This window comes from Engystomops pustulosus, chromosome 2, assembly GCF_040894005.1.
Source record: "Engystomops pustulosus chromosome 2, aEngPut4.maternal, whole genome shotgun sequence".
Lineage (NCBI taxonomy): Eukaryota > Metazoa > Chordata > Amphibia > Anura > Leptodactylidae > Engystomops > Engystomops pustulosus.
In genome coordinates, this window is record NC_092412.1 from 66,943,691 (window position 1) to 66,970,219 (window position 26,529).

At 44.6% G+C, this 26,529-nt stretch overlaps 2 protein-coding genes across 3 annotated transcripts; both read left to right on the forward strand.

Annotated features, from left to right (window-relative positions):
• Window positions 1-4,728: 4,728 nt before the first annotated feature.
• Window positions 4,729-8,514, forward strand: LOC140117913 (tubulin alpha-1A chain). Its single transcript, XM_072135123.1, has 4 exons — window positions 4,729-4,870; window positions 5,783-6,005; window positions 7,091-7,239; window positions 7,324-8,514. Exons 1-4 carry the CDS (start codon window positions 4,868-4,870, stop codon window positions 8,302-8,304), a joined length of 1,356 nt encoding a protein of 451 aa, XP_071991224.1. The 5' UTR covers window positions 4,729-4,867; the 3' UTR covers window positions 8,305-8,514.
• On the forward strand, window positions 4,765-26,146 carry LOC140117915 (tubulin alpha-1B chain). Of its 2 annotated transcripts, none has more exons than XM_072135124.1 (4): window positions 4,765-4,870; window positions 23,606-23,828; window positions 23,925-24,073; window positions 24,952-26,146. In XM_072135124.1, exons 1-4 carry the CDS (start codon window positions 4,868-4,870, stop codon window positions 25,930-25,932), a joined length of 1,356 nt encoding a protein of 451 aa, XP_071991225.1. In that variant the 5' UTR covers window positions 4,765-4,867; the 3' UTR covers window positions 25,933-26,146. The 2 variants fall into 2 exon arrangements, with proteins under 2 accessions (XP_071991225.1, XP_071991226.1); XM_072135125.1 differs by lacking the exon at window positions 4,765-4,870 and adding an exon at window positions 22,680-22,828.
• Window positions 26,147-26,529: the final 383 nt, after the last annotated feature.

Consider the following 26,529-nt stretch of genomic DNA (forward strand, 5'->3'; position numbering starts at 1 on the left):
CGTTCTCTGTTCCTCCGCCGTCCACCAGGTGGCGCTGCTGCGCTGAAAAGCATCTGAACGCGCCGGAATTCACCAAGGCCGGCTGAGTGAAGGTAAGCGCGTCCCGAGCGACACATTTTCCGTTTTTAAATGCGGCGGTTTTTCCGAATACGTCGGGTTTTCGTCCGCCCACGCCCCCGATTTCCGTCACGCGCATGTCGGCGCCGATGCGCCACAATTCGATCGCGTGCGCCAAAATCCCGGGGCAATTCAGGTACAATCGGCGCAAATCGGAAATATTCGGGTAACACGTACGGAAAACGCGAATCGGGCCCTTTGTAAATGACCCCCACTGTCTTATTTTCGGGGAAACAGCGTGGTTGGTTGCTATAATTCACTCTTTAGAGTCACAAAGTTTACTGAAACATTGATCAGTTTTTTTAAAGACTTTACAAAAATGGATGACAGGTGAATGAAACTCGTCTATTAACCCCTTAACGCTCTGCGCCGTAGCTCTACGGCGCAGAGGTATAAGGGCTGTATGAAGAGGGCTCACGGGCTGAGTCCTCTTCATACAGAGGTGGGGGTTTTTGCATATTGCACAAAACCCCCACCGCTAATAACCGCGGTCGGTGCTTGCACCGATCGCGGCTATTAACCCTCTAAACGCCGCCCGCAAAGTCGCGGGCGGCGTTTAAAAGACGGCGGCGCGTGGGCGCCGCCATCTTTTTTTCGATCGCCACGCCCCCGAACGTCATCGGGGGGCGGCGATCGGTTGCTATGGTAGCCTCGTGTCTTCTTTTGACACGAGGCTATCTGGCAGCTGCAGATTCGTTACAATGAGCCAGTGGCTCATTGTAATGAATGTGCTGCAAAAATGCCATATATTGCAATACAGAAGTATTGCAGTATATGGTAGGAGCGATCTGACTATCTAGGGTTAATGTACCCTAGATGGTCTAAAAGATAGTGAAAAAAAAAATAAAAAAAAAAGTTTAAAAAATAAAAAAAATTAATAAAATATTAAAAGTTCAAATCACCCCCCTTTCCCTAGAACGGATATAAAACATAATAAACAGTAAAAATCACAAACATATTAGGTATCACCGCGTCCCAAAATGCCCGATCTATCAAAATATAAAAACGGTTACGGCCGGCGGTGACCTCCGAGGCGGGAAATGGCGCCCAAATGTCCGAAATGCGACTTTTACACCTTTTTACATAACATAAAAAATGAAATAAAAAATGATCAAAATGTCGCACAGACCTCAAAATGGTAGCAATGAAAACGTCGCCTCATTTCGCAAAAAATGACCCCTCCCCCAGCTCCGTGCGCCAAAGTATGAAAAAGTTATTAGCGTCAGAAGATGGCAAAAAAATTTTTTTCTTTTTTGTACACATTCGTTTAATTTTTTAAAATGTATTAAAACACAATAAAACCTATATAAATTTGGTATCACCGCGATCGCACCGAACCAAAGAATAAAGTAGGCGTATTATTTGGAGCGAAGAGTGAAAGTCGTAAAAACTGAGCCCACAAGAACGTGACGCACGTGCGGTTTTTTTTCAATTTTTCCACATTTGGAATTTTTTTTCAGCTTCGCAGTACACGGCATGTTAAAATAAATAACATTACGGGAAAGTAAAATTTGTTACGCACAAAATAAGCCCTCACACAGGTCTGTACACGGAAAAATGAAAAAGTTATGGATTTTTGAAGTTGGAGAGCGAGAAATGAGCCGGAAAACCCTCCGTCCTTAAGGGGTTAATAATAGACGATATGGAGGCAAATCAGCCTTGAAGAACGGACAATATTGGCAAGGATTGTCTCGTTTGTGTGCTGCTAGCCTTAGTGTATTAGCGTTAGATCATTGTGTTATAGGAGAATCGATGTACTATGCTCCTGCACTGTGGATGAAAACCAGAGCCGGAAACAAAGCCATGAATTCTAGTTTGGAGGAAACAAGAACGCTTTAGAATCCTGGGAAATATCCATGAGCAGGATACAGAAATTATAACACGAAACACATAGGGGAAGACTCAATCACACTGGTGCGGATGATGGGGAGCGTACATAATACAAGATGAAATATTATCTCTCAGCCCTCTAGACGAGGCAGAGTATGGTACATAATAATTAAATCTTTATTTCTATAGCGCCATCATATTCCACAGCTCTTTACAGATCATGGGGTACATATAAAAACAAGATAAGACATTACAGAGTAATACAAGAATGAGGTGGAACAATAGGAATGAGGGCTCTGCTCACAAGAGCTTACAATCTATGAGATCCTACAATAAATGATGTGGTATGGTTACACCTGCACGATTGTGCCACATGTCAGTGGAGACTTGTCCTAATATAACAGAGATGTTCCGATTATCTGTGGGACTGCTGATGTGACCTCAGTATCCAGGCGCCCTGGGACCATGAATCTTATAAGACTCAGCTAATTTACATCAAGGGACCTGATGCAAGAACGCCAGAAAAGAATTCGTATAACTGAGGCTGCTTTGTTCTGTGGAATAGAAACCTGCAAAAAGCAACAAATATAACAATTTTTGTATCTGAGAATATAAGGAATGTAAAGGGAGTGAAGGAGGAGAAACAATTGTGTGGAGCTGCATTGTGCTGGTGCTACATCGCCAAACACAAAGAGCCTGTACTGGGGTGGAGCACAAGATGTCTGGAGGAGAGGGATCCCAATCCAAGCCTTTCTTCAGTCTTTACCACCGGAGATGAGCCAGAGCAGCTGTTACTAAGGTCCCTTAGGGTATATTCACATGCAGCGGATGTCCCTTTCATTAATATATCTGAATGGGGGGTTCTCTCTGCAGCATATGGATGAATATCTGCAGCCCAGAAAATTCTGCAACCAATGTGCTGCAGGTTAACCTGACAGTAGATCCATTTTTGAGCCATTTTCATATTTGATTGTCAATCCTATAATTTTTGCAACACACAAGAATCATTATTAATCATTATTAATCTCCCCCTCCCCCACAGTTTTTTTGGCTCCTCCAACTCATGCACCAATTTGGGTGTGTTGGGGAGTTGGGCGGGCCGCTGGATTCACTATGGTCTACGCTAGAAAAACGGATGAGACTATAGCAGAAACTGTGCTGAACAGACCTGGTAAAACAGGCTGGAGCCTCTTAGCGGGTGCCAGTGGGGGGGATTTTAAGACTGACATTTAAAACGCCATTTTCTGTGGTCAAGAAATGTGCACACCCCTTAAACACCAAACCTGCTTTGGGACATTGTTTCCACACATAGCAAACGTCCCTATATCTTTCTATGGGCTCATACACACGGCTCTGGTTTCCCTGGGCCCATGTATGAGTGAATGCCCATATGCTGCAGGCTCTATTCCTGCGCCAATCTTCTATTGGTAACACACAGATTGTTTGCGGCCGGACATTACACATATTCGTGTACAGGATGCTATTCCCTCTATACAGTAAATGATGATTTGCTCCATAGATATGTGTCTTATATAATAATACAATACTTTACCAAAAAACATCCAATGAAATGAATGTTACTAGAACCCTATAGAAATGCGCCTTCTAGGTTCTTGGAGCTCTATATCAGTGACTACACTCTCTATGGCAGTGATGGAGAACCTTTTAGAGATCGAGTGCCCAAAATGAGACCCAAAAAACTGTAGCTTTTCCCAAAATGCCAACATGGCAATTTAGGCAGTAACAAACTTATTGCTACCAGAATCTTTGAGGTCCAATCCTACTCTGTCCACACCTTTTCACTCATCGGACAGGACCAAACAGCACAGGATGGGTCACTTTAAAGTAGTAGGGCACTACCTGGACTGCCTGAGACTGCAGGAAGATGCCATGTCTGGCAAACTCTGTGCCTGGGAGACAGCCCCTGTGCCCACAGAGAGGCCTCCGAGTGCCATCTCTGGAACCAGTGCCATAGGTTCGCCACCACTGCTATATGGTCTCCCCTCCACATTAGATGTTGGGCTTTGTTCACACCTGTGCCATTCATTCATTTTATTCTTCTACAATGTAGAAGCAGAACAATGGAAACAATGGCAGAGCCAGCACCCAGGAGGCCTCACTGAGAATTATAGGGTATTTTATGACATACTCTGCTCTCACGCTGTATGTATGTATGTATGAGTATAACACGTCATATGTCGCTGCTTCCCTCCATGTGATGACGCAGCCCGTTCCCTATGACGTCACACTGTATGTATGTATCAGTATAACACGTCAGGTAATAGAAAATTGAGAAGCACAGTATGCTAGCACTATGTTGGTGGAATAAAACCTCTTTATTCACTGGAAATACCGGAGTGCTGCTTCAAAATTTTCTATTACCTGATATTGGGGTCACTGTCGGACCTCTTAAAGAAGACCTGCACCCGAATATATACATATACACGGTGCCGCTCAAAATACCCTATTTTGGACTATTAGTATAACACGTCATATGTAGCTGCTTCCCTCCATGTATGACGCAGTCTGTTCCCTGTGACGTCACGCCGGTGTAGCTGTCTGAGCCCCGGCAGTGGAGCATCTGTGGCCCTTTGTGTGGGATGCTGGATGTCGGAGCCTCTCCCTGTGTCTCTTTGTCCCGGTATCCTGATGAAGGCTCGGGCGGATTACCTCATCCTATGAGCGTCTGACCAATCACAGGCCGGCTCGCCCGGCTCCGGGAGGTGGCAGTGAGGAGCCCGGACCAATGAGAAGGGCTCCTGCCCGGTTTCCATGCCGACGCGGTTGTATATAACGGGCGGCTTTGGAGCATGTGTCGCAGGTTCTCTTACACCGACCTCCTTAGTGTCGCACTGTAAGAAGGCATCATCCTTCTCCTCCTTCCTCTCGCCCTCTACTCTCAAGCCCTCCACCCGTAATCATGGTAAGCAGCCTCTGGTGCTGGGGTGGATGATGTGGTGGGTGTCGGGGCACTTCTCTATTTACTGCTGTTATATGTGGTCCAGTGTGTCAGGCTCCTGTCATGTCCTGGAAGCTGCCCCTGTTATCCCTTAGTGGTGATGGGAGTATATGTATGTGATGGAGCTGTCCTGGGATGTGGTGATGGGAGTATAGCTGTCCTGGGATGTGGTGATGGGAGTGTATGTATGTATGTGATGGAGCTGTCCTAGGATGTGGTGATGACAGTATATATATGTATGTGATGGAGCTGTCCTGGGATGTGGTGATGGGAGTATAGCTGTCCTAGGATGTGGTGATGACAGTATATATATGTATGTGATGGAGCTGTCCTAGGATGTGGTGATGACAGTATATATATGTATGTGATGGAGCTGTCCTGGGATGTGGTGATGGGAGTATAGCTGTCCTGGGATGTGGTGATGGGAGTGTATGTATGTATGTGATGGAGCTGTCCTAGGATGTGGTGATGACAGTATATATATGTATGTGATGGAGCTGTCCTGGGATGTGGTGCTGTGTGAATGGAGACATAGTCCCCCTCCCTTCCCCCGGCTGCGCTCCGGGATGGATGGATGGATGGCTGATGTAATGTTTAGCACTGGTATCCAGGCGATGTACCCCAGGGGGCACTGGCTGTACTGCTGCAGTGGGTGTGGCTCATTGTCTCCCATTCTCCGCCATAGACCCCCATCTGGTAGATCCCTCAGCCTCCGCCCTGCATTTCCTTTTTCTGACATCTGTTTGGACGTTCCCTCTGTAAAAATCAAGTGCGCCGTAAACATCAGGTGGACGATTGCCGTTTAAGACCTATTAAATCTGACAGATATTGACGTGACGCCAAACACTGACAATCTGTTCTTTGTCTCCGCTGCAGCGTGAGTGCATCTCTATCCACGTTGGTCAGGCTGGTGTGCAGATTGGTAACGCCTGCTGGGAGCTGTACTGTCTGGAACATGGCATCCAGCCTGATGGGCAGATGCCCAGCGACAAGACCATCGGTGGAGGAGACGATTCCTTCAACACTTTCTTCAGTGAAACTGGAGCTGGAAAACATGTCCCCAGAGCCGTGTTTGTGGACCTGGAACCTACAGTCATCGGTGAGGACAATAAAAGAACCTTTGTATGGTTATTGTTATATTTATATGTAAAGTATATTGGAAGAGGTGATTCCGGGTGATTTGTCTGGGCACCACAATACCATATTCTTACATTCTTAGCCCAGAACTGTTTGTCATAGTCTATGATTTTCACTAAAATTAATCTCATGATCCCTATTTTATGATTAACATCCTTGTTGTATCTTCTAACTCATTAGTTTGACACATTGTAAGGACATTGATGTATTGCACATTGCTTGAACCCTTATTGCAGGCGCAATACATAGACCCTAAGAAACATCCACCTATCCTCCTTTATATGATGGACAGTGGATTATTATTTTTAAAATGAAGACATAAAAACCACAATAGGAGTCATACTCGCCTTCACTGATCCCCTGCTGCACCCATTCCAATGCCCAGGGAACGCCTATTCAGTCAGTAATTAGTCGCAGTGGTAAATTGCCTCAATCACTGATTGCGGCAAAATGAACCTGGATGCAGGGACCAGTGGCATACTGAGGTCTTTAAAAATATATACATACCGTATATAAATAATAAATCATAATTAAGCTTTATATATAGCACCATCATATTACGCAGCGCTGTACAGATCATGGGGGGCATATACAAATAAAACAAGACATTACAGAGTAATAACATAAATAACACATGAAACAATAGGAGTGAGGGTACTGCTCAAAAGAGCTCACAAGAGCTTTCAATCTATGAGGAAGAAGGTGACTGGTACTTGGTCCAGCCTTCTTTAAGGGATTAAATAAATAGATAAATGATGCTGAATGAACCAGTCTCAGGCTGCTATCAATGTTCACAGAAACCAGGGTGCATCTGCAGAAACCTTTTCAATGGTATCAAGCGATGAGGGATTACATAGACATGAGGAGAAATCAGTGGAGGATAGGAGAGAAGGGGAAGTTACATATTGAAACAGCATCAACCCCTGTATTAGAAGACCACGTGATCTTTCAGAGCTTTGTGTGATAGAAAACATTATACAAGCTTCACTGTTTTTGATTTCCTCATTAAAATGTCCATTTTACTTCATTATTGTCAATTATCTACAGATGAGGTCCGTACTGGTACATATCGCCAGCTGTTCCACCCAGAACAACTGATCACTGGAAAGGAAGATGCTGCCAACAACTATGCCCGTGGTCACTACACTATTGGCAAGGAAATCATTGATCTTGTGCTTGACAGAATCCGCAAACTGGTAAGTGACTGTTTTGAGGGTGCAGTTATTTAATATATGTTACAATGAATGTGTTTCTTATTGTAATGTCATTTTTCTCCACAGGCTGATCAATGCACAGGTCTTCAAGGTTTCCTGGTCTTCCACAGCTTCGGTGGTGGTACTGGTTCTGGTTTCACCTCTCTGCTGATGGAACGTCTCTCTGTAGATTATGGAAAGAAGTCCAAGCTGGAATTCTCCATCTACCCAGCACCCCAAGTGTCCACTGCTGTTGTTGAGCCCTACAACTCCATCCTCACCACTCACACCACCCTTGAGCACTCCGACTGTGCTTTCATGGTAGACAATGAGGCCATCTATGACATCTGCCGTAGAAATCTAGATATTGAGCGCCCCACCTACACCAATCTTAACAGGCTGATAGGTCAAATTGTGTCCTCTATTACAGCTTCCCTTAGATTTGATGGAGCCCTGAATGTAGATCTGACAGAGTTCCAGACCAACTTGGTGCCCTATCCCCGTATCCACTTCCCTCTTGCCACCTATGCCCCAGTTATCTCAGCAGAGAAGGCTTACCATGAGCAGCTTTCTGTGGCTGAGATTACTAACGCTTGCTTTGAGCCAGCCAACCAGATGGTGAAATGTGACCCACGTCATGGTAAATACATGGCTTGCTGCCTGTTGTACCGTGGTGATGTGGTGCCCAAAGATGTAAATGCAGCTATTGCCACCATCAAGACCAAGCGTACCATCCAGTTTGTGGACTGGTGCCCAACTGGTTTTAAGGTCGGTATTAACTATCAGCCACCAACTGTGGTTCCAGGTGGGGATCTGGCCAAGGTCCAGCGTGCTGTGTGTATGCTGAGCAACACCACTGCCATCGCAGAGGCCTGGGCTAGACTGGACCACAAGTTTGATCTTATGTATGCCAAGCGTGCCTTTGTGCACTGGTATGTAGGTGAGGGTATGGAGGAGGGAGAGTTCTCTGAGGCCCGTGAGGACATGGCTGCTCTAGAGAAAGATTATGAAGAAGTTGGTGTAGACTCTGTGGAGGGAGAGGGCGAGGAGGAAGGAGAAGAATACTAAAAGTCAAAACGGTGCTGCTTTTCACAGGGAACAATCTAACATCTGAAAAAAAACATGCAAATGTATCAGCCAGTTCATTTCTGTGTAGCAACTTTATGTTCTGACGTATTTTTGCTGCATCAAATTGTTCTGGTCCAAAAACACTTGAACACTTTCTGACATCTCCATTGTGGTGGACTTGTCAATAAAACATTCCCTGTCTTAAACATACATTTTTGTGGCGTATTTCTTTACTCATATTTTATTTTCCAATATCTTTACTACACATTTAGAGGATGCAGATGCCGTCTTTCCATTCATTCTGTACGTAACAATATCATGAAGGGGACAGAGAAGCACATATACCAAATACCACTATGGGAGCAATGTCCCATGAATCTAGCTACAGGGTGAAAGTCTGCAGCCATTTTAGGGCTACATGGACCAAACTGAACGAGCTGTTTATGACATCTACAGGCCACACATTCAGTGTGATCTTTCCTGGAGCCCTTCCGATGTATAGGTGGATCTTGCATGTGGATAAAGTTAGCAACATAGTCATTTACGTTATGCTATAACGTATTGCTTCCCAGTTTGCGTGTAATTAGGTTCACACATAGTATTGTAGTCCAGGTCAAAGCTGCCTAAAACTACCAAGGGGAAACCAGTTACATTTAGCTTATACACTGCTGTATACAGCACATTATTGTATGTATAATTAGAACCCAGCCACCTATAGTAATTGAAGTTCAATTGTTTAATATTTAGAATAATGGAAACATTTTGCATTCCAAACACATAGTCTAATACTTTCTGTAACTTGATGAGAACATATAATTTTAGAGATGATAGCATTCTGTGAGATGCACTGACTTGCCTCATCTACTCATGTGGCATCATGTTATTAGGCTGTACTGTTTCAAGAATTGCAGAATGGACTTCAGATTCAGTTTTGTCTTCCTAATTTACAGTGTCCTTTGAACTTTGCAGGTACAAAACGACATAAGGGTATAAAGTAATTGGCTTCCATTTGTGTTCACATAGCAACACTAATCTACACATCATCTCACAAAGGCTTAGGCTACATTCACACTGCCGTTGCCCGCCATACCGTAGCACGGCGGCACACGGCAGTGATGCGGGAGAGCTCCGCTCACCCCTGCCCTATTCCATAGATATATATGGGGCACAGCACATGTCCTATCTTTCTACGGGGTACGGAGCCGTACAGTGCCGCGCGTGTGCTGCACCGTATCACTCCCGTAGGGCGCCGGGCGCTCATTGTCGTCTATGGGGGATGTATATCGGCCGTATATACGCCCCCCATACGGCAGTGTGAATGTAGCCTAATACAGTTATAAAATTTATATGTGCAATGTTAACTAGTAATGCAACGGGGATGGAACCACTGTGTCACTAAAAACATGTGACTTGAGACTATTCCTAAAGACATTGGGGGTCATTTATTATATGAATGGAGCGCTGACAGGTTGGCCCTACCATAGCAGATACATCAGAAGTTCTGGATTCCTGATGTATCTGGTAGTTGGCTGCACAGTACTATGCTACATCCTGCCTGACGTAGAATTGCGCTGCAGCCTGCAAACTTTCAAGCCTGAAGCCTGAGGGCGCGTTCACACGTTGCGTTTTGGTCGCGTTTTCATTGCGTTTGAAACGCATACACAACAGCTGAGGAGAGGTGATTTGCCTAATTACATCGCTGCTAACATTTCCGTTTACAAAACGCATCGTAAACGCGATGTTAACACATGCGTTAACAAAGTGTTAACACATGCTTTTTGTTAACACATGCGTTAACATTGCGTTTACAAACGTAAACGGTAATGTAATTAGGCAAATTACCTCACATCAGCTGTTGTATATGCGTTTCAAACGCAATGAAAATGCGACCAAAACGCAACGTGTGAACGCGCCCTGAATGTTCACAGGCTAAAGTGAGTGCACCGGCCACTCTGCTGTCAGCTGCATTAAGTCATTATAACTCTCCCACCACAAGTGGTTCCTTGGTCTTCAAAATTGAACCCCTGACCTGGAGGTCACCAACATGACATACAGCATTAAAGTGAAAGGTTTGCGTAATATACTATAGCCGGTCATAACAAGCAAAAGGTCATTCTGTCCAGTACACAGCCAGGGCCGCCATCAGGGGCGGTTTAGTGTGACTGTGTTCAGGGGGCCCCCAAGTCACAGAAAACCCTTCTCTCTTCCCAGGTGCAGGGAACTCACTGTGCACACAGTAATGGATTATCTGTGGGGGCCCACAACATTTTCAAGTCAGAACACACCATAGTAAACACACACCAACACATTAGCTGGTTGCTTAGGCATCTTTTAGTAAGGGGAAGGCACCTTAAGTAGCCCTCAGGTGCATTAGAGTATCTGAGAACAGAACAGACTAGAGAATCCTTTAAGGGTGAAGACACACGTGGCGTTTTTACGCCGTTTTTGGGCCGTTTTAAGTAGAGGGTTTTCTGATCGGAAAAAAACGCAAAACAAAAACAGGTTTGACCAAGTATCTTGATTCAAACTGGTCAAAAACGCATGCATTTTTTTCCAATCTGAAAACGACAATACTGTCTGATGTTACTCTGCTTTCTAACCCCTTTTGTGATATTTTTGTGACTTAAAGGGGTTGTTCACTTTCAGCAAATAATTGATATGGTTTGTGTAAGGAAATGTTATACAATTTTCCAATATATTTTTAGCATTAATTCCTCATGGTTTTTTAGATCTCTGCTTGCTGTCCCTCTATAGAAGCTTCAAGGTTTACTTCCAGTGGATAGAAACCGGTCCCTGGTCATGTGATGTCACACAGGTGCACGAGCCGTTATTATCCCAGAGCCGTGTGATACCAACAGCTTCTGCACCAGTATGTCCATCACACAACTATGCACAGAACCCTATCCCCTAGAAGTAAACATAGACGCTTTCTATAGAAGGACAGCAAGCAGAGATCTAGGATACCGTGAGGACTTGATACAGAAAGTATATTGGAAAATTGTATAACCTTACACAAACCATATAATTTTTTTACTGAAAGTGGACAACCCCTTTAAGGTCATTTATTCTAAAAGAAATGTCTCAGGTGATAAATCTGTGGCTAACAAATCCCAACCTGGAGTGTAGACAAGTATGCAAAGTTTTTGTGCAAGGGAGCAGAAAATATTGTAAATGCCTTTATTTTCTGTTTTTTGAAGCTAGATCAGCGATGGCAACCTATGGCACGCGTGCCACAGACGGCACGCGAAGCCGTTTCTGTTGGCACGCGTACCATCGCCGGTAAGCGTCTGCCCGCTGCCCGTAAAAGTTTGTCTATGTGAGCGGCGGAACTACGCGCCGCTCCATAGACAGAACTGCAGAGTTTTCGCGCATGCGCAGTATTTATTGCTGACTGACAGGGAGCGCTGACTGAATTTCCGCTCCCTTAGAACCAGGGGCGCACCTGCGCCCGATGTCCATGCTGCCTCCCGCCAGTCTGCCTATGCTGCGCCGGAAATCCCCGTCCGTACTACGTGCGCCCGCCTGCCGGCCAGCCTGTGCCGCCACCATGGCTGACACCCCATGCATGCCGGCTGGCAAATCCTCTTTCCCGCTCTGCTCTGCTCCCTCCCGGTCTACTTCGCACTGCTCTGCTCCCTCCCGGTCTACTTCGCACTGCTCTGCTCCCTCCCTGTCCGCTCTTCTCTGTCCTGGTCCGCTCCGCACTGCTCTGCTTACTCTGTCCCGTTCCGCTCCCCCCTCTCCTCCGCTCCGTAGCCCCCCTCTCCTCCGCTCCGTAGCCCCCCTCTCCTCCGCTCCGTAGCCCCCCTCTCCTCCGCTCAGCTCCCCAACCTCCGCTCCAGGTGGGAGTGCGTAATGCAGCGTAACCTGCATGCATTCCTGAAGAACCTTCCTGTAGAATAAAAGAAAATAAAGTAAGTTTATCTGTGTATATGTATGTAATGTGTATATGTATGTAATGTGTATATGTATGTAATGTGTGTATGTAATGTGCATATGTGTGTGTATATGTATGTGATGTGCATATGTGGGTGTATATGTATGTATGTGATGTGTATATGTATGTGATGTGTATATGTATGTGATGTGTATATGTAGGTGTTTATATGTGTATATATATACATATATACACACACATACACATATACACATATATATTCTGTATGTATTTTATACTACATGGTGATAAGCTATATGCATTTTATACTACATGGCTGTACGCTGTATGCATTTTATACTACATGGCTGTACGCTGTATGCATTTTATACTACATGGCGACACGCTGTATGCATTTTATACTACATGGCGATATGCTGTATGCATTTTATACTACATGGCGACACGCTGTATGCATTTTATACCACATGGCGACAAGCTGTATGCATTTTATACTACATGGCGACAAGTTGTATGCATTTTATACTACAAAGCGGTACGCTGTTGATAGTGTTTTTATTGTAATACAAAAGATTGTAACGTTTGAGCTATGTTTTCTTAATTAAAACCTTGTTATTCTAGTTACATTTTTGTGGTGGCACTTCGCTTCAAGTCAGAAGGGTTTGGGTTGCATTTTGGGCACTCGGCCTCTAAAAGGTTCGCCATCACTGAGCTAGATGAAGGGTTAAATGTCCCCCAAGTGTTTATTATGCAGCAAATAGGTTTTAATTATTTATTTTAGTTATTCTTCTAACCCTCCCTTTTAGATTATCATACCCCTTGATGATCGTAGAACACATGGACATTACCCACACTACAACACAGACATTAAGGGAAGCTGTCATCAGAAATGGACCTAATAAATCACTAGCAGAATGTTGCCAAGCAGCTGCACACCTTCTACCGTATATTCCGGCGTATAAGACGACTTTTGAAGACAGAAAAATCTTCTGTCTTCTCTGGGGTCGTCTTGTACGCCGGTAATCCCGACCGCCCGCCGTGTATTCACGGCGGCGGTCGGGTCCCGGTGCATGGAGAGGGCTCACGGGCTGAGCCCTCTCCATAGCCGGTAAGTCTTTGCTGCATATTGCAGCAAAGGCTTACCGGTAACACCCGCGATCGGTGCTAGCACCGATCGCAGGTGTTTTCACAGCGATGGCTGCCAGGAAAAGCTGCCGGCAGCCTCAAAAAGATAGCGGCGCATGGGCGCATACTCACCCTCTGGTGGCCCCGATGTCTGTGCGGCTCGTCTTCAGTCTTCCGCGCCGTCTTCTTTCTTCTGCTGGGTGCCGCCATGTTTTTCCCCGGGGCAGCGCCTAGTATGACGTCAGCAGCGGCGCGTCATACTAGGCGCCTGCCGGGGAAGATCAATGGCGGCGCCCAGCAGAAGAAAGAAGACGGCGTGGAACACTGAAGACGAGCCGCGCGGACATCGGGGGAGCAGCGCAGCACATCGGGGCCACCGGAGGGTGAGTATATAAGTTTATTTTTTTTTTAATGCTGGGCTGGGCTGTATACTACTGGGGGCAGTGCTGTATACTACTGGGGGCTGTGCTGTATACTACTGGGGGCAGTGCTGTATACTACTGGGGGCTGTGCTGTATACTACTGGGGGCTGTGCTGTATACTACTGGGGGCAGTGCTGTATACTACTGGGGGCTGTGCTGTAATGGTAATGTTGTTGTTGTATGCCTTATGTTTATGAGCGACAGTTTTCCTGCTATATACCTGCATGTCATAAGATTTTAAATTAAAAAAAGGATCATGTTAAATTCAAATCTGTTTTTTTTTTTAATTTTTACCGGTGTTTTGTATGCGTTGGAAAAGGGGTAGTCTTATATGGCGAATATATCTTAAACTCTATATTTTAAACAGGAAAGTAGGGGGGTCGTCTTATACACCAGGTCGTCTTATACGCCGGAATATACGGTATATCATGTTTCTTTCATGACCCAGTGTGGTCATCTCATTCGGAAAGTCAACTTTAACGTGAAATGTAAATAGGTTGTATAAAGTCAAGGGATGGAGATTTTAACGCTGAAATGAAGCTCCCCCGCCACAGAAAGCCTCCTTCACTGTAATTGATGGTCCTGCATCCAGAGACATCACTAACCAGATCTCCTGAAGTCTGATGCATGATGTCAATCACAGAGGAGGAGGCGTACAGAGCTCCTCACCTTGACTCAAATATTAAACTCTCCGCCTCCATGACTTTATACAATCAATTTACATCTCACTTCAAAGTTGATTTTTAAAATGCCAAAGGCATTTGCGATTTACACATTGTAATAAATTATGTGGTAAATTAAAATAATGAAATACTGTAGTATGGCAGTTTATGGTAGAAGCAATCAGACAACCGAGTGTTGAGGAGGTCTGAAAAATAGTAAAATATTTTTTTAAAAGATAAAAAAAAATTACATTAAAAAAACCTAGAAATTCAAATCACCCCCCTTTCCCTAGAACTGATATAAATAAACAGTAAAAATTATAAACATGTTAGCTATTGCCGCGTCCCAAAATGTCCAATATATGAAATATGGTTATTCCCAGTATTTAACCCCCGTAACAGAAAGTTGCCTATTTTGCACATATAGAAACAGTATAAGCATTTAGAGGGAAATAACCCATAGTAACCTATAGCAAGAGCGGCAGAATAGACAGTGGTGGTTAGTGAAAAGAGAGTGAAAGTTACCTGCAGTTAGGGATCATTATAGAACTGCCAGAATGGCGCGTTCAAAACTTGTTTGCTAGTCTGATGTATTCTGCATTGCACAGAAATAGTAAAAATCTGTAGAAGTCTTGGAGACGTGAGTGGGAGAGATTAAAGGGGTTGGCCTCTTATAAGAAATTTTACCTGGGTACGTATAATAGCCTAATGGGCTCACATTGTACTTAGGAGGGATGTGCCAAGGACATCCGCATGCATTTCCAACCAATGACATGGGACTGGTGTTCACAGAGGGGTCCCCTACTGTAACGAGTGCATGTCCCCTTTATCCACCGGAAGTCTGCAGGACACGGGACGTCACAGGAAGTTCCAAGGCCTTCTACCAGTGAGTCACATGGACTAAAATGAAAGTTTACCAGGATAAGTATAATATGGGTGACCCTATAAGAGTACTGTACTTACCCTAATAACATTTCTTATTAGTGGCCAATCTGATATAAGTTTTCTGGCAGGATACACACATGTAGAGGGTAAGGGGCTTATGTTTCTATTTTGCCCAGGGACCTATTTTCTCAATTACCTTGATGAGATTGTTTCCAGCTTAATTTCTCTCTTAGGTGAAGTGCAAGCGAATCAGATGAGCACTGTAACACTAGAAATGGCCAACACAAAGGAACAAGTCAACTACATTGAAATCTAGTATGTGAAAGAAGGCGGTCACAGTCCAATGCACTTGTTTACTGAGGATTCCAGCCAGAATGACCCAGATTTCCATGCAGTGCTGACTATCTGTGTCCCATATTGTGAACAATCATTACCAGCTTACTGATACATAGGCTTATCATGTTCTGTAAGATAGGTCACAAGCACCTGTAACCTGCTATGCACCAAGAAGGAGTTGTTGAAATGGAATCATGATAATATAATAATAAGTCCTTTAGCGCACACAGATTACACAGTGCTGCAAAGAGCTTGCCAAATCAGTCCCTGTCCCCAACGGGGCTCACAATCTAATCAACCTACCAGTATGTTTTGGAGTGTGAGAGGAAACCCACACAAACACGGAGAGAATATACAAACTCTTTGTAGATGTTCACCCTGGGGCTTGAACCCAGGTCCCCAGCACTGCAAGGCTATAATGCTCACCACTAAGCCACCGTGCTCCCCATTTGTATACGTGTAAAAGTAATGATGATATATGTAAATGATTACAATATTGGAGAAAAATTATAAACTGCAATCAGTAAGCCTGTAATGGGTATGACTGGGCATGAATGCATACAGGTTCTAAATTCTGCAGCACATTTGTAGCTTTGTCCTGCACACTTTTTTGTCAATTCTTGATTGGGGATAAAGGTTTTCATCAGGCAAGAAGGAATCTAGTGGATACATTTCTTGAAAATCCTTGCAGAGCCATTTGTGTCCCTTGTATCACTAGGGTGGCTGACTGTCATATGTGACGACTTTCTAGATCCTCACACTAGCAGATTGGACAGGTTCACCACAAGACCTCTATATGGTCACAGCCTATAGAAGTCCCGGTTTCATGTTCATAACACCACTGCAAGCAAAGGTAACGATGGCTGGCCATCAATGGTCATGGCATCAACTTTCCTTCTAATGGTGTGGGCAAAGAGGTGTGTAATGAAAGTGTCTGGATGGTAGGCATGAAACTGTGTGAGCTGCTGAATGGACCAAACAATCGTGTTTATTAGTGGTCTGGCTGGACTGTTAGCTGTGCATATCATTTACTTAATCACTACTCTCGACGACTCCTAACTGCAGAACCCTCCTGTCTAAGTCCTCGAGCACACAACGCTTAAAAAAAAAAAATCACATGCCTTTATGTCTCCCTATTGAGTAATACTCATTCATGTTCTTCCTCAGGCCTGTACCTGAGCAGTTGCCCCAAGACACAAATTTTGATGCAGGTTCAATTCCTGCCCTAATTTGTGTCTCGATAACTTCCATTGAAGTCTATGGGTACTCATTTGCCAAACGTATTGCCACCATGTGCGTTTCGTAGTTACGATAGGGTAGGTTACAGCTCATGACCAAATTTTCAGAACATCCATGTCCCAGCTCTCTTTGGAGAGTCCTGATCAAAGACTGTTCCATAATATGGGATAAGTGGAGGCCGGAATATTTGAACCATATGACAAGCTGTAGGCAGTCGGCTAATCTGTGTAAGTTTCTTAAGCTTTTATTTTCTTGTTGTTCTTTGATGATATTGCTGTGTGTATTTGTGCTGAGTTGTGGTTGGTTTGTGCTATTTCTTATCACTGTTTGGGGTACAGACACTTTAAGTTTAGTTTTTTTTAATGATCTTGTCTGCTGCTTTGGGATTGTGATAGGCGTATTAATGTCTTTTTTATTTATTTTTCACGTTTTCTCAGTAACAATCCTGGCGGGACCAGTTCTGGCCAGAGCTTTTTGAGAACAAAGAGGCAATGGGCAGTTGAAAAAATGTCCCTCTATGTACACAAGACGGCTGATGTTTTGAAAGACATCATGGATGTGAGCGAGTAAGCTTTTTTTTAATGTTGTCCTATTTAAATAGTTGTTATTCCTTATTTATAATGTCACTCTCTGTGTCCACTTCTTCACCACAAACCACTAGATCTAGTGGCACAAGCCATTTGCTCTAATAGCAGCAGCAGAGAGTTGCACCTGTGAATTCATAGGACCCCGAGTAAGGGGATCTATCAAAAGCACTCCCACAGCAGCCAGGAGCAGCCAATCGATGACACTGGTGGTAGGGAGTGAAGGAGCCGAGTGCAAGGGTTGGAGCGGAGGCAGAGATGTGGGAGCGCCGTTAAGAGGGTACTGTGAAGGCCTTCTGTCACAGACTGGTGTATGATATACCCGAGCCAATACGCAACCAATGTATGTGCAAGAACATGGGGGTCATGAGTGTATACAATTAAAACTATGACCCCTTTGAGATGACACATACAATGGATGACCACAAGTACTGTGCTAAGGGTTATGATGCTGGCTTTGTTGTACCTCTACCACCTTCTGCTTCCTGGGCTGGTGGATGCACCTTGATTGGGTGTGACAGGGACTATCGCAAGATCGAGGCCCTTCGGCTGGCCACCTATCCATGGACCCTAGCTATTCTGGTGGCACCTATTCTGGGGACTCTAGTCATTTTGTGGTGCACTACTACCAGCGCTCAGTCAATGGATTGCTTTAGCTGGGACTCCAGTATGCCATTATTCTAGAGACTCAGGACACACGGTGGGATCACGCACTAACCACTTGGCAGTGCCATATAGCTGTGCCCCCCTGTAAGTTCTATGGTTCAGGACCAAGGTACCTCCACAGGGAGGAGGGTAATTGCACCTTCGTCACATGAATCCTTCTTGTAGGATCTATTTGATACCACAAAGAAAAGGAAACAAAAACCAAAATTTAGAGAGCAAAAATAACACTGTATTCATACATACACAGAAAAAGTCTAACTAAATATACATAATAAACAGATCACAGTAACCTGTGTAGAGGGTATAGTCCTCAGAACAAGTTAAGGTAATTTTACTTGGTTAAACATATTATAGGCGAGATAAACTAAGAGTAGACTTATCATTAGGCAGGATTGTACTCCAGGTACTGTATGTCTTAGGACCTCTTTTGCACAGTAGATTTATCATAGTGGCTTAGACAGCTTGATAACTGTGGCACATGAGGTATTCATGTCTGTAGTTGATAGTTTTTAGATTGGCTAACTTATGTGTGAGCATTTGGTGCATTTTGTGTCGCATCAGACCACGCCCACTTTTGATGAAGTCGCACAGCTTTCCTGGTACATAATGCGCCTTGTATAGTACTATGCTGCACCCTGGTACAGCCACCTCTTTTAAACTAGTTGTACTAGTTTCCTCATACATTTAGTCTGGCACATGTAAGACAGTTATTTGGCACATATGACAACGGAATCCTGGCACATTTTCTTTTCACCTGGCAGTGATATTATATCATAAAAGTAGGGCGTTTAATGAGAAATTGCAATGTTGGTTTCCTAATCACCTACAATTTTTTTGAAACAAATGCTAACAGTGTTGGGCATACCCCCACAAAAATGTCACCTGCTATGTGGCCTCGAGCATCAGTTACAGCTTGACAATGATTTCTCATGCAGTTCTCAAGATGACTAGTTGCCTTCGGAGGCCTTGTATCCCATTCTTCTTGAAGAGAGATTTTGGGGTGCAGTTACAAGACTGTGAGAGATGAGCTAGTGCTCGGCATCCCTCTTGTCCCCCGTAAGCCATTTTAAGTATCTTCTGCAGTTTATCCAGAAGTAGCTGTTCCTTGAAAGTCAGCACAAGATGAGCACTACAAGGTCCATGATTATGTATGAGCAAGAACATCCGCTCCATACTACGGAGATAAGAATGTGTAGCCCCCGTATACACAGATGCCAACGCTGGACCACGTATTACAGAAAGTGACATGATTAATTTATTATGAGTTGTTTTTACAAGATACTGGAGTCTGTGTCTTGTGATACAGCTCCCACCCCAGTACTGGATTAACTGATCGATCACCAATTTGGAATTCATTCTACAACTCTTGCAGAGGGGTTTGGAGACCCTCACCTAATAGTCTTTCACTGTGATTTAGGTCTGTAGAAAGTGTAGACAACTCCATTTGAGGTACCCCAGTTTCTAGTAGCCATTCCTTACTGATGAGACCTTGATGAGCTGGTGTATTGTCATCCATGAAGAGGAAAATAGGCATAACGAGTGGATTTATGATGTTTAGGCTTGTCACTGCGACATTCACAAAGTGCTGGGCAGATCTTTATTGACTAGACTCACCTGGCCATACTTTACCACCACCACTTGCAAATGGCTCCTTGTGGGGCTGGAACGTTGTATCTTTATCATTGTTAATGAATAAACCTATTACATTTTACTGGAGTGCTGCTTCCTTGGATTCTTCACATATGGCTTACATGCATATGACAGAGATCTGTTACTGCTTCTACATCTTTCTCAGCAAGGTTCTGCTGTTCCTTCTCTACTATCACTGAAATCTCCAAAATCTTTGACATCAGTTCTGCTGAGCGTGAATTGACTTCCATCAGTAAACAGGCCCACTGGTCCCCTATCCAGCATAGATGCTCACTACCCTTGCAAGTCATCTAGGAGATTGCGCTGATGTGAACGGTTATGGATGGTCTGATGTGACCCTCACCCACCTTAAATATGCCTGAAGTTGTGTGGCATTCATCATCCAGTTCTTCAGAGCATTGTTCTCAATGAGTCAGTGTGGGATGTAGCCAAATGACTTCCACTTCTATCCCTTTCCAGTCTCTCTGTTGCGACCTGCTGATGACGTTCTGTGACACTCTAAGCTCAGTGGTCATTTATGTCTGAGCGAATCCAGATATAAATCGAGGGACAAACAGGACATGCATTGCTGAGTGTATCACAAACTACTGTTTTATTATGTTATAAGCCCCAAACAGACCCTTTTTTAGTGTGATCTTTATCAATATCATCATCAGCAAGTATATGGCCACCTATGGACCTAGTCAAAATGTAAGCACTACTATGGGTCAGTTTGCCCAAAATTCAGGCATGTGTATGGCCACCTACTGGACCTGTATAGTCTAATTATAAGCAAGTGTATGGCCCCCTCAAGGCCTGGTCTGTAGATATGAGTAGCCAGGCTCATCCATGATTACCATTAGTATGAATGTAGGTACCTCTGTGGCCTCTTCCATGCACTGGATAAGCAGGGCTGTGGAGTAGGTTACAATTTTGATGGAGTTGAAGTCATAATAAAATGTGCCAACTCCACAAACATAAAAACATTTAAAATATTTACATTTTTTGAATTTCCTTTAAATACCTATTCTATTCCCGATCCAAGGATTTAAGCCAGGATTTAGCAACATGTATTGGTCCAAGGCCATACTGCTCAACATTAAGTAACCAGTACCCTAGATGCACCAACAACCACAGTAAATGCCACCCCGTACATTGTAAATGCCACAGTACAGCACAAAATGAAAACCCAGAAATAATCAATACCACATTACAGCAATAAATACCACCCCAAATACTGCATTCACAGCAGATAATAATAGTACTGGACCCCCAGGGCATAAAACTCTTAATACTGGAGACCCCCAGCGCAGACAAATATTGGAGACCCCCTATCACATAACAAAACTGGAGCACCCACAACAGATAATAATACTGGAGACCAGCAGAGCAGACAAATAGGGATAATTGAGGACCCCGAGAGAAGACAAAAATACTGGAGTCACCCAAAGCATAAAACAAATAATATTGGAGATCCCCAGAGCTAAGAAAAAAATACATTTTCTCATTTCCTGGCTCTTCTTCTCCACCCTGCACTGCAGCATTTTTTCTCCTCCATGAGGCGCTCTGCTTGGAGTCTCATACTGGTTTTATGTGGCGGCATCAGGACCCAGAACAGAACTGCACCAGGAAAGGTAGAGGTCCCAGGAGCAGTATAGTACAGCTGACAAGTATTTACCACTCCTGGGTCCTCTCCTGCTCCTCAGGGTGCTCTGCTCTACACTGCCGTCAGTTATGAAAGTCCTCATTACACTCTGACTGTCAGCAGTGTGCGGACCACAACTCATGGCTTTGCTGGGTGTATGTGGCCCGTCCGCATGGGTTGTGAATAGTGATGGGAATTACGACTCTTCATATTGAGCTGGCTCATTAGGAGCCGGCTCTTCTGGCTCCCTTATTAAATGTATAGTAGGAACCCGCAGGCCAGTCATCACACCACTTTTAACATGATTGTATTGCCACTTTTAACACTATTGTATCAGGTTAAAGGGGGCGTGGCGAGCCAGTTAGGGGCAGGGTTAATTAAATCGTAGGACTACCGTCTTTCACAAACAAGAGCCGGCTCCCCTTAGTGAGCCGACAGCTCACTTAACCCTGCCCCTAACTGGCTCACCACGCCCCCTTTAACCTGATACAACAGCACCCCTGTTCCCCCTTTAGTTGAGATGATTGTGGCTGCACTTTATGTACATGCTCAGGAGTGAAGCTCAGATGAATAAGGCACTGAGAAGGAATGGCAGCATTTGTAGCACTGCGAAGGCAACCAGGAAACCATTTTGGACTGTGACCATTTTGGAGTTCACTGCCTCCACAGCCCTTGTGGATAAGTTTTAGGCACACTTCTGTGCAGGTTTATTATTATCAGAAGGCAGAGTGTGACCTGAGCCCTAGAGTAATGTTAGTGTTATGAGCGATGGAGGACACTGCAGCATCTCCCGGCAGCCATGTTCCCGGGTTGGAATTACTGGCCCGGGGCCAGGCGGATGGATGCCGCAGTGCTCACCCTGACTATGGCGGCCACAGCCCTGTGGTACAAGGCCGGGGGCTGAGTCACGTCCTCAGCTGTGATTTCTCGTCAGTCATGAGGTCACACTGCGGAGGAGATCAGCCATCATCCCTCTGCATTGCAGCTGCTCCTCAGAGCATCCCGGGATGTGACACCAGTGACCCTCCTGTGGGGAGAGTCACCCCTCATTATCACCGCGCTGTAATGTACAGGGACTACATGAGGGAGTCCTGGGGGTCCACCACAAGCCGCCATGACTACCCCCGGGTGAGGAGGACGAGCGCAGCGCCGCCATCTTGGGTCCATGAGGCTGCGGCTAGATGGTAGAGCAGCATCAGCTCCCGCCTCCCAGATTCGTACATCTCACTGCAGCGCCTCAGCCAATGAGAGGATCGCAGCATCTCATTAGCATAACGATGCATGACGTCACATACAGTGAGATATAAAAGCGGGGGGCTCGGCCAGCATCCTCCATTCTGTTACTTACATCCGCTCGTAGCTGTTGGATAAAGTAACGTTTATTTTATTTTTTTTTATTCTTACTCTTCGCTGACTCCTCATCTCTCAACATGGTAAGTGGCAGACCTACCTCTCGCTCGTTGTCTCATTGCATGGTCTTTAGCTGTAGTTGGGTATCATTAGATGCTGGGTGCAGATGCCGGGGAGAGGTTTAACGCATATTCGGGCCAGAAATCGCGTGTGTGTATGGGTCTGAGTGTGATTAGTGACTGATCAGATTTATAGGCGCTGCCCTCATCAACGGACCTTCCCGCGCCTGAGGGGCAGATGGGGGGGCGCAGCTTCCGGAGCAGCTCTGCCCCTCACAATGAGGAGACCCCCGCCCTATGGACAGCTATAAACATGACATAAAATAGTCCTGGGAGGACTGAGCTTCCTCCTAGTAATCCCATGGAGAATAGAATACTATGCTGAGTACAATGGCTGATAACAGGGAGCAGTAGCTGAGTATTAGGCTGTATGTAGTGTGATGTGTGACCCCCAGCAGCTGTGAGGAGTAAGCCGCCATCGCTTACTGTCTACTTCTAAAGAAAGCTCTGGATTATCCTGATTCACTGGAAAGCTTATGATGTGGGGGTGGTGAGCGCTGTAGTCTTCTCTCTTCCAACGTGGAAGTAGTCATCTGACTTCAGGAGGAGGAGGGGGGACCCTGGACACAATCACTTTCAGGAGGAAGTTTACTGTCCTTAACCCTTTGTAGCAGGGCACCACAGGGGGACATCGCCTCCACCCCATGTGAGGCTTATGACGGACATTTCCACTAATCTCTGAGGATTGTCTTGTCTGTATATAATATCCTTGATACTTACATATGATCCTTCTCTCTGCAGCGTGAGTGCATCTCTATCCACGTTGGTCAGGCTGGTGTGCAGATCGGTAACGCCTGCTGGGAGCTGTACTGCCTGGAACATGGCATCCAGCCTGATGGGCAGATGCCCAGCGACAAGACCATCGGTGGAGGAGACGATTCCTTCAACACTTTCTTCAGTGAGACCGGAGCTGGAAAACATGTCCCCAGAGCGGTGTTTGTGGACCTGGAACCTACAGTCATCGGTGAGGATATGTCATTGTGATTTAGCTTCATCAGTTACAATGGTTATTGGTTTTTCGCTTATTGACCCATATCTGTATATATGTTTGTTATTACAGATGAAGTACGCACTGGAACATACCGTCAATTATTCCATCCCGAACAGCTAATTACAGGAAAGGAAGATGCTGCCAATAACTATGCCCGTGGGCACTACACTATTGGAAAGGAGATTATTGACTTGGTGCTAGACAGAATTCGTAAGCTGGTGAGTACATTTGTATGACCAGTCATTGTGAATTGTTCAGGAACTGGAACCATTAATTGCCTTGAATCAAATCTTAGAGGCTTATGGAGACTAGAGAAAAGTGTCCCTATAAACCATGCTATCCTGTAATCTCACTAAAGTGCCTGTTCAGTGATCTGCTTACAGATAGGATGGATCTATCCTATGAAGTGTATATATGTATATGGCGCTAGAGGTTATGATATGAATGATGAGAAAGTATTAGCTACAATGCCGCTTATGTTGTACAGTATTTCTTGATCGGACAGCCTCATTTTTTACTAGATGGCAGCTGTCTCCGCTTATTACTGCATGTCCGCCATGCCCATTAGATACAAGGAAGCAGTTGTCTCTCCGGACTTCACCAAGGGCTTGGACATGTCTATTTACTTAAACTGGAATGCAGGAAAATGTTTTGGGCAGTGGCTCTGTTTGCAGATACAAATTGTTTTGAGATACTTTGTGTACTTGACATTTCCTGTCTGCACAAAAAAATGGGGATAAAAATGCTTTCTATAAAGATGTGTGGTGGGTGTCGGCAACTGCAGCCTAACTCTAGGTTGTAGATTTTTCAAATCAATAAAATTGCAGCATTGAAGTAAAAATCAGATGCAAATCAAGTGAAGGTTTAATGGCTCTTATCGGTGCAATATTTCAGTTTCATAGAGGAACCAAGCCCAGGTATTTTTTTTTTTCCTCAGGTACACAAATGATTGTGTATTTTGTGATATCTGTACCAGTCAGGATGGGTCAACTAACTAGTACAATTACAAGGGAAGGGCGGCTTAGCCTTGCAAACTATTTATTAATAGACTATTACAATTTTTTTGCTCACTTCAGTATTTTTGTTTCCTTTTCAGGCTGACCAATGCACAGGTCTTCAAGGTTTCCTGGTCTTCCACAGCTTCGGTGGTGGTACTGGTTCTGGTTTCACCTCTCTGCTGATGGAACGTCTCTCTGTAGATTATGGAAAGAAGTCCAAGCTGGAGTTCTCCATCTATCCAGCACCCCAAGTGTCCACTGCTGTTGTTGAGCCCTACAACTCCATCCTCACCACTCACACCACCCTTGAGCACTCTGACTGTGCTTTCATGGTAGACAATGAAGCCATCTATGACATCTGCCGTAGAAATCTAGATATTGAGCGCCCCACCTACACCAACCTGAACCGCCTTATTAGTCAGATTGTGTCCTCTATTACAGCTTCTCTAAGATTTGATGGAGCCCTGAATGTAGATCTGACAGAGTTCCAGACCAACTTGGTGCCCTATCCCCGTATCCACTTCCCTCTTGCCACCTATGCCCCAGTTATCTCAGCAGAGAAGGCTTACCATGAGCAGCTTTCTGTGGCTGAGATTACTAACGCTTGCTTTGAGCCAGCCAACCAGATGGTGAAATGTGACCCACGCCATGGTAAATACATGGCTTGCTGCCTGTTGTACCGTGGTGATGTGGTGCCCAAAGATGTAAATGCAGCTATTGCCACCATCAAGACCAAACGAAGCATCCAGTTTGTGGACTGGTGCCCAACTGGTTTTAAGGTTGGTATTAACTATCAGCCACCAACTGTGGTTCCAGGTGGGGATCTGGCCAAGGTCCAGCGTGCTGTGTGTATGCTGAGCAACACCACTGCCATCGCAGAGGCCTGGGCTAGACTGGACCATAAGTTTGATCTTATGTATGCCAAGCGTGCCTTTGTGCACTGGTATGTAGGTGAGGGTATGGAGGAGGGAGAGTTCTCTGAGGCCCGTGAGGACATGGCTGCTCTAGAGAAAGATTATGAAGAAGTTGGTGTAGACTCCATTGAGGGAGAAGGTGAGGAGGAAGGTGAAGAGTATTAAACCAGATCTTGCTACTTTACAGGCATGTGTTTTACCCATCAGAATGCAGCTTAACACCGAAGCTTTTTAAACTGTATTGCTCAGCCTTTTTAATGGTTTGACAGATGACGATCTGACAATCTGTTTTTGAGTTATTGATACAATTTGCAATCATGTCATTGTACCATCATTGTAAACGTATGAGATCTGAGTAAAATCCAAAAAAAAAACAAAACTTGTGTGTTCTGATTTTTTTTACTTCGCAATTATTTAAAAGGAATAATTTTGTACTGGGATTAGTTTCCAGCCTTTCTTAATACTGTGATGTAATTTATATGATGACTTGCAAAGCATCAAATTATGGCAACCCTTGCATGCTATATTATTGACATGCTGCCACTAAAAATCTGCACCAAGGAGCAATTTTCAAGTAGACCTTTTTTTGTATTATTGGACAAAAGTGTAAAATTCTATGCAGTATTTCAGCCACATGTGATTATTTGCAAAAAATGGATCTGAAAGATAAATATTGAATCAAGTATAATTAACCGTAAAATCAGAAGAACATACACACAGGACTGAAGACATACACTAAGGTCAACATATGAATAATAACCA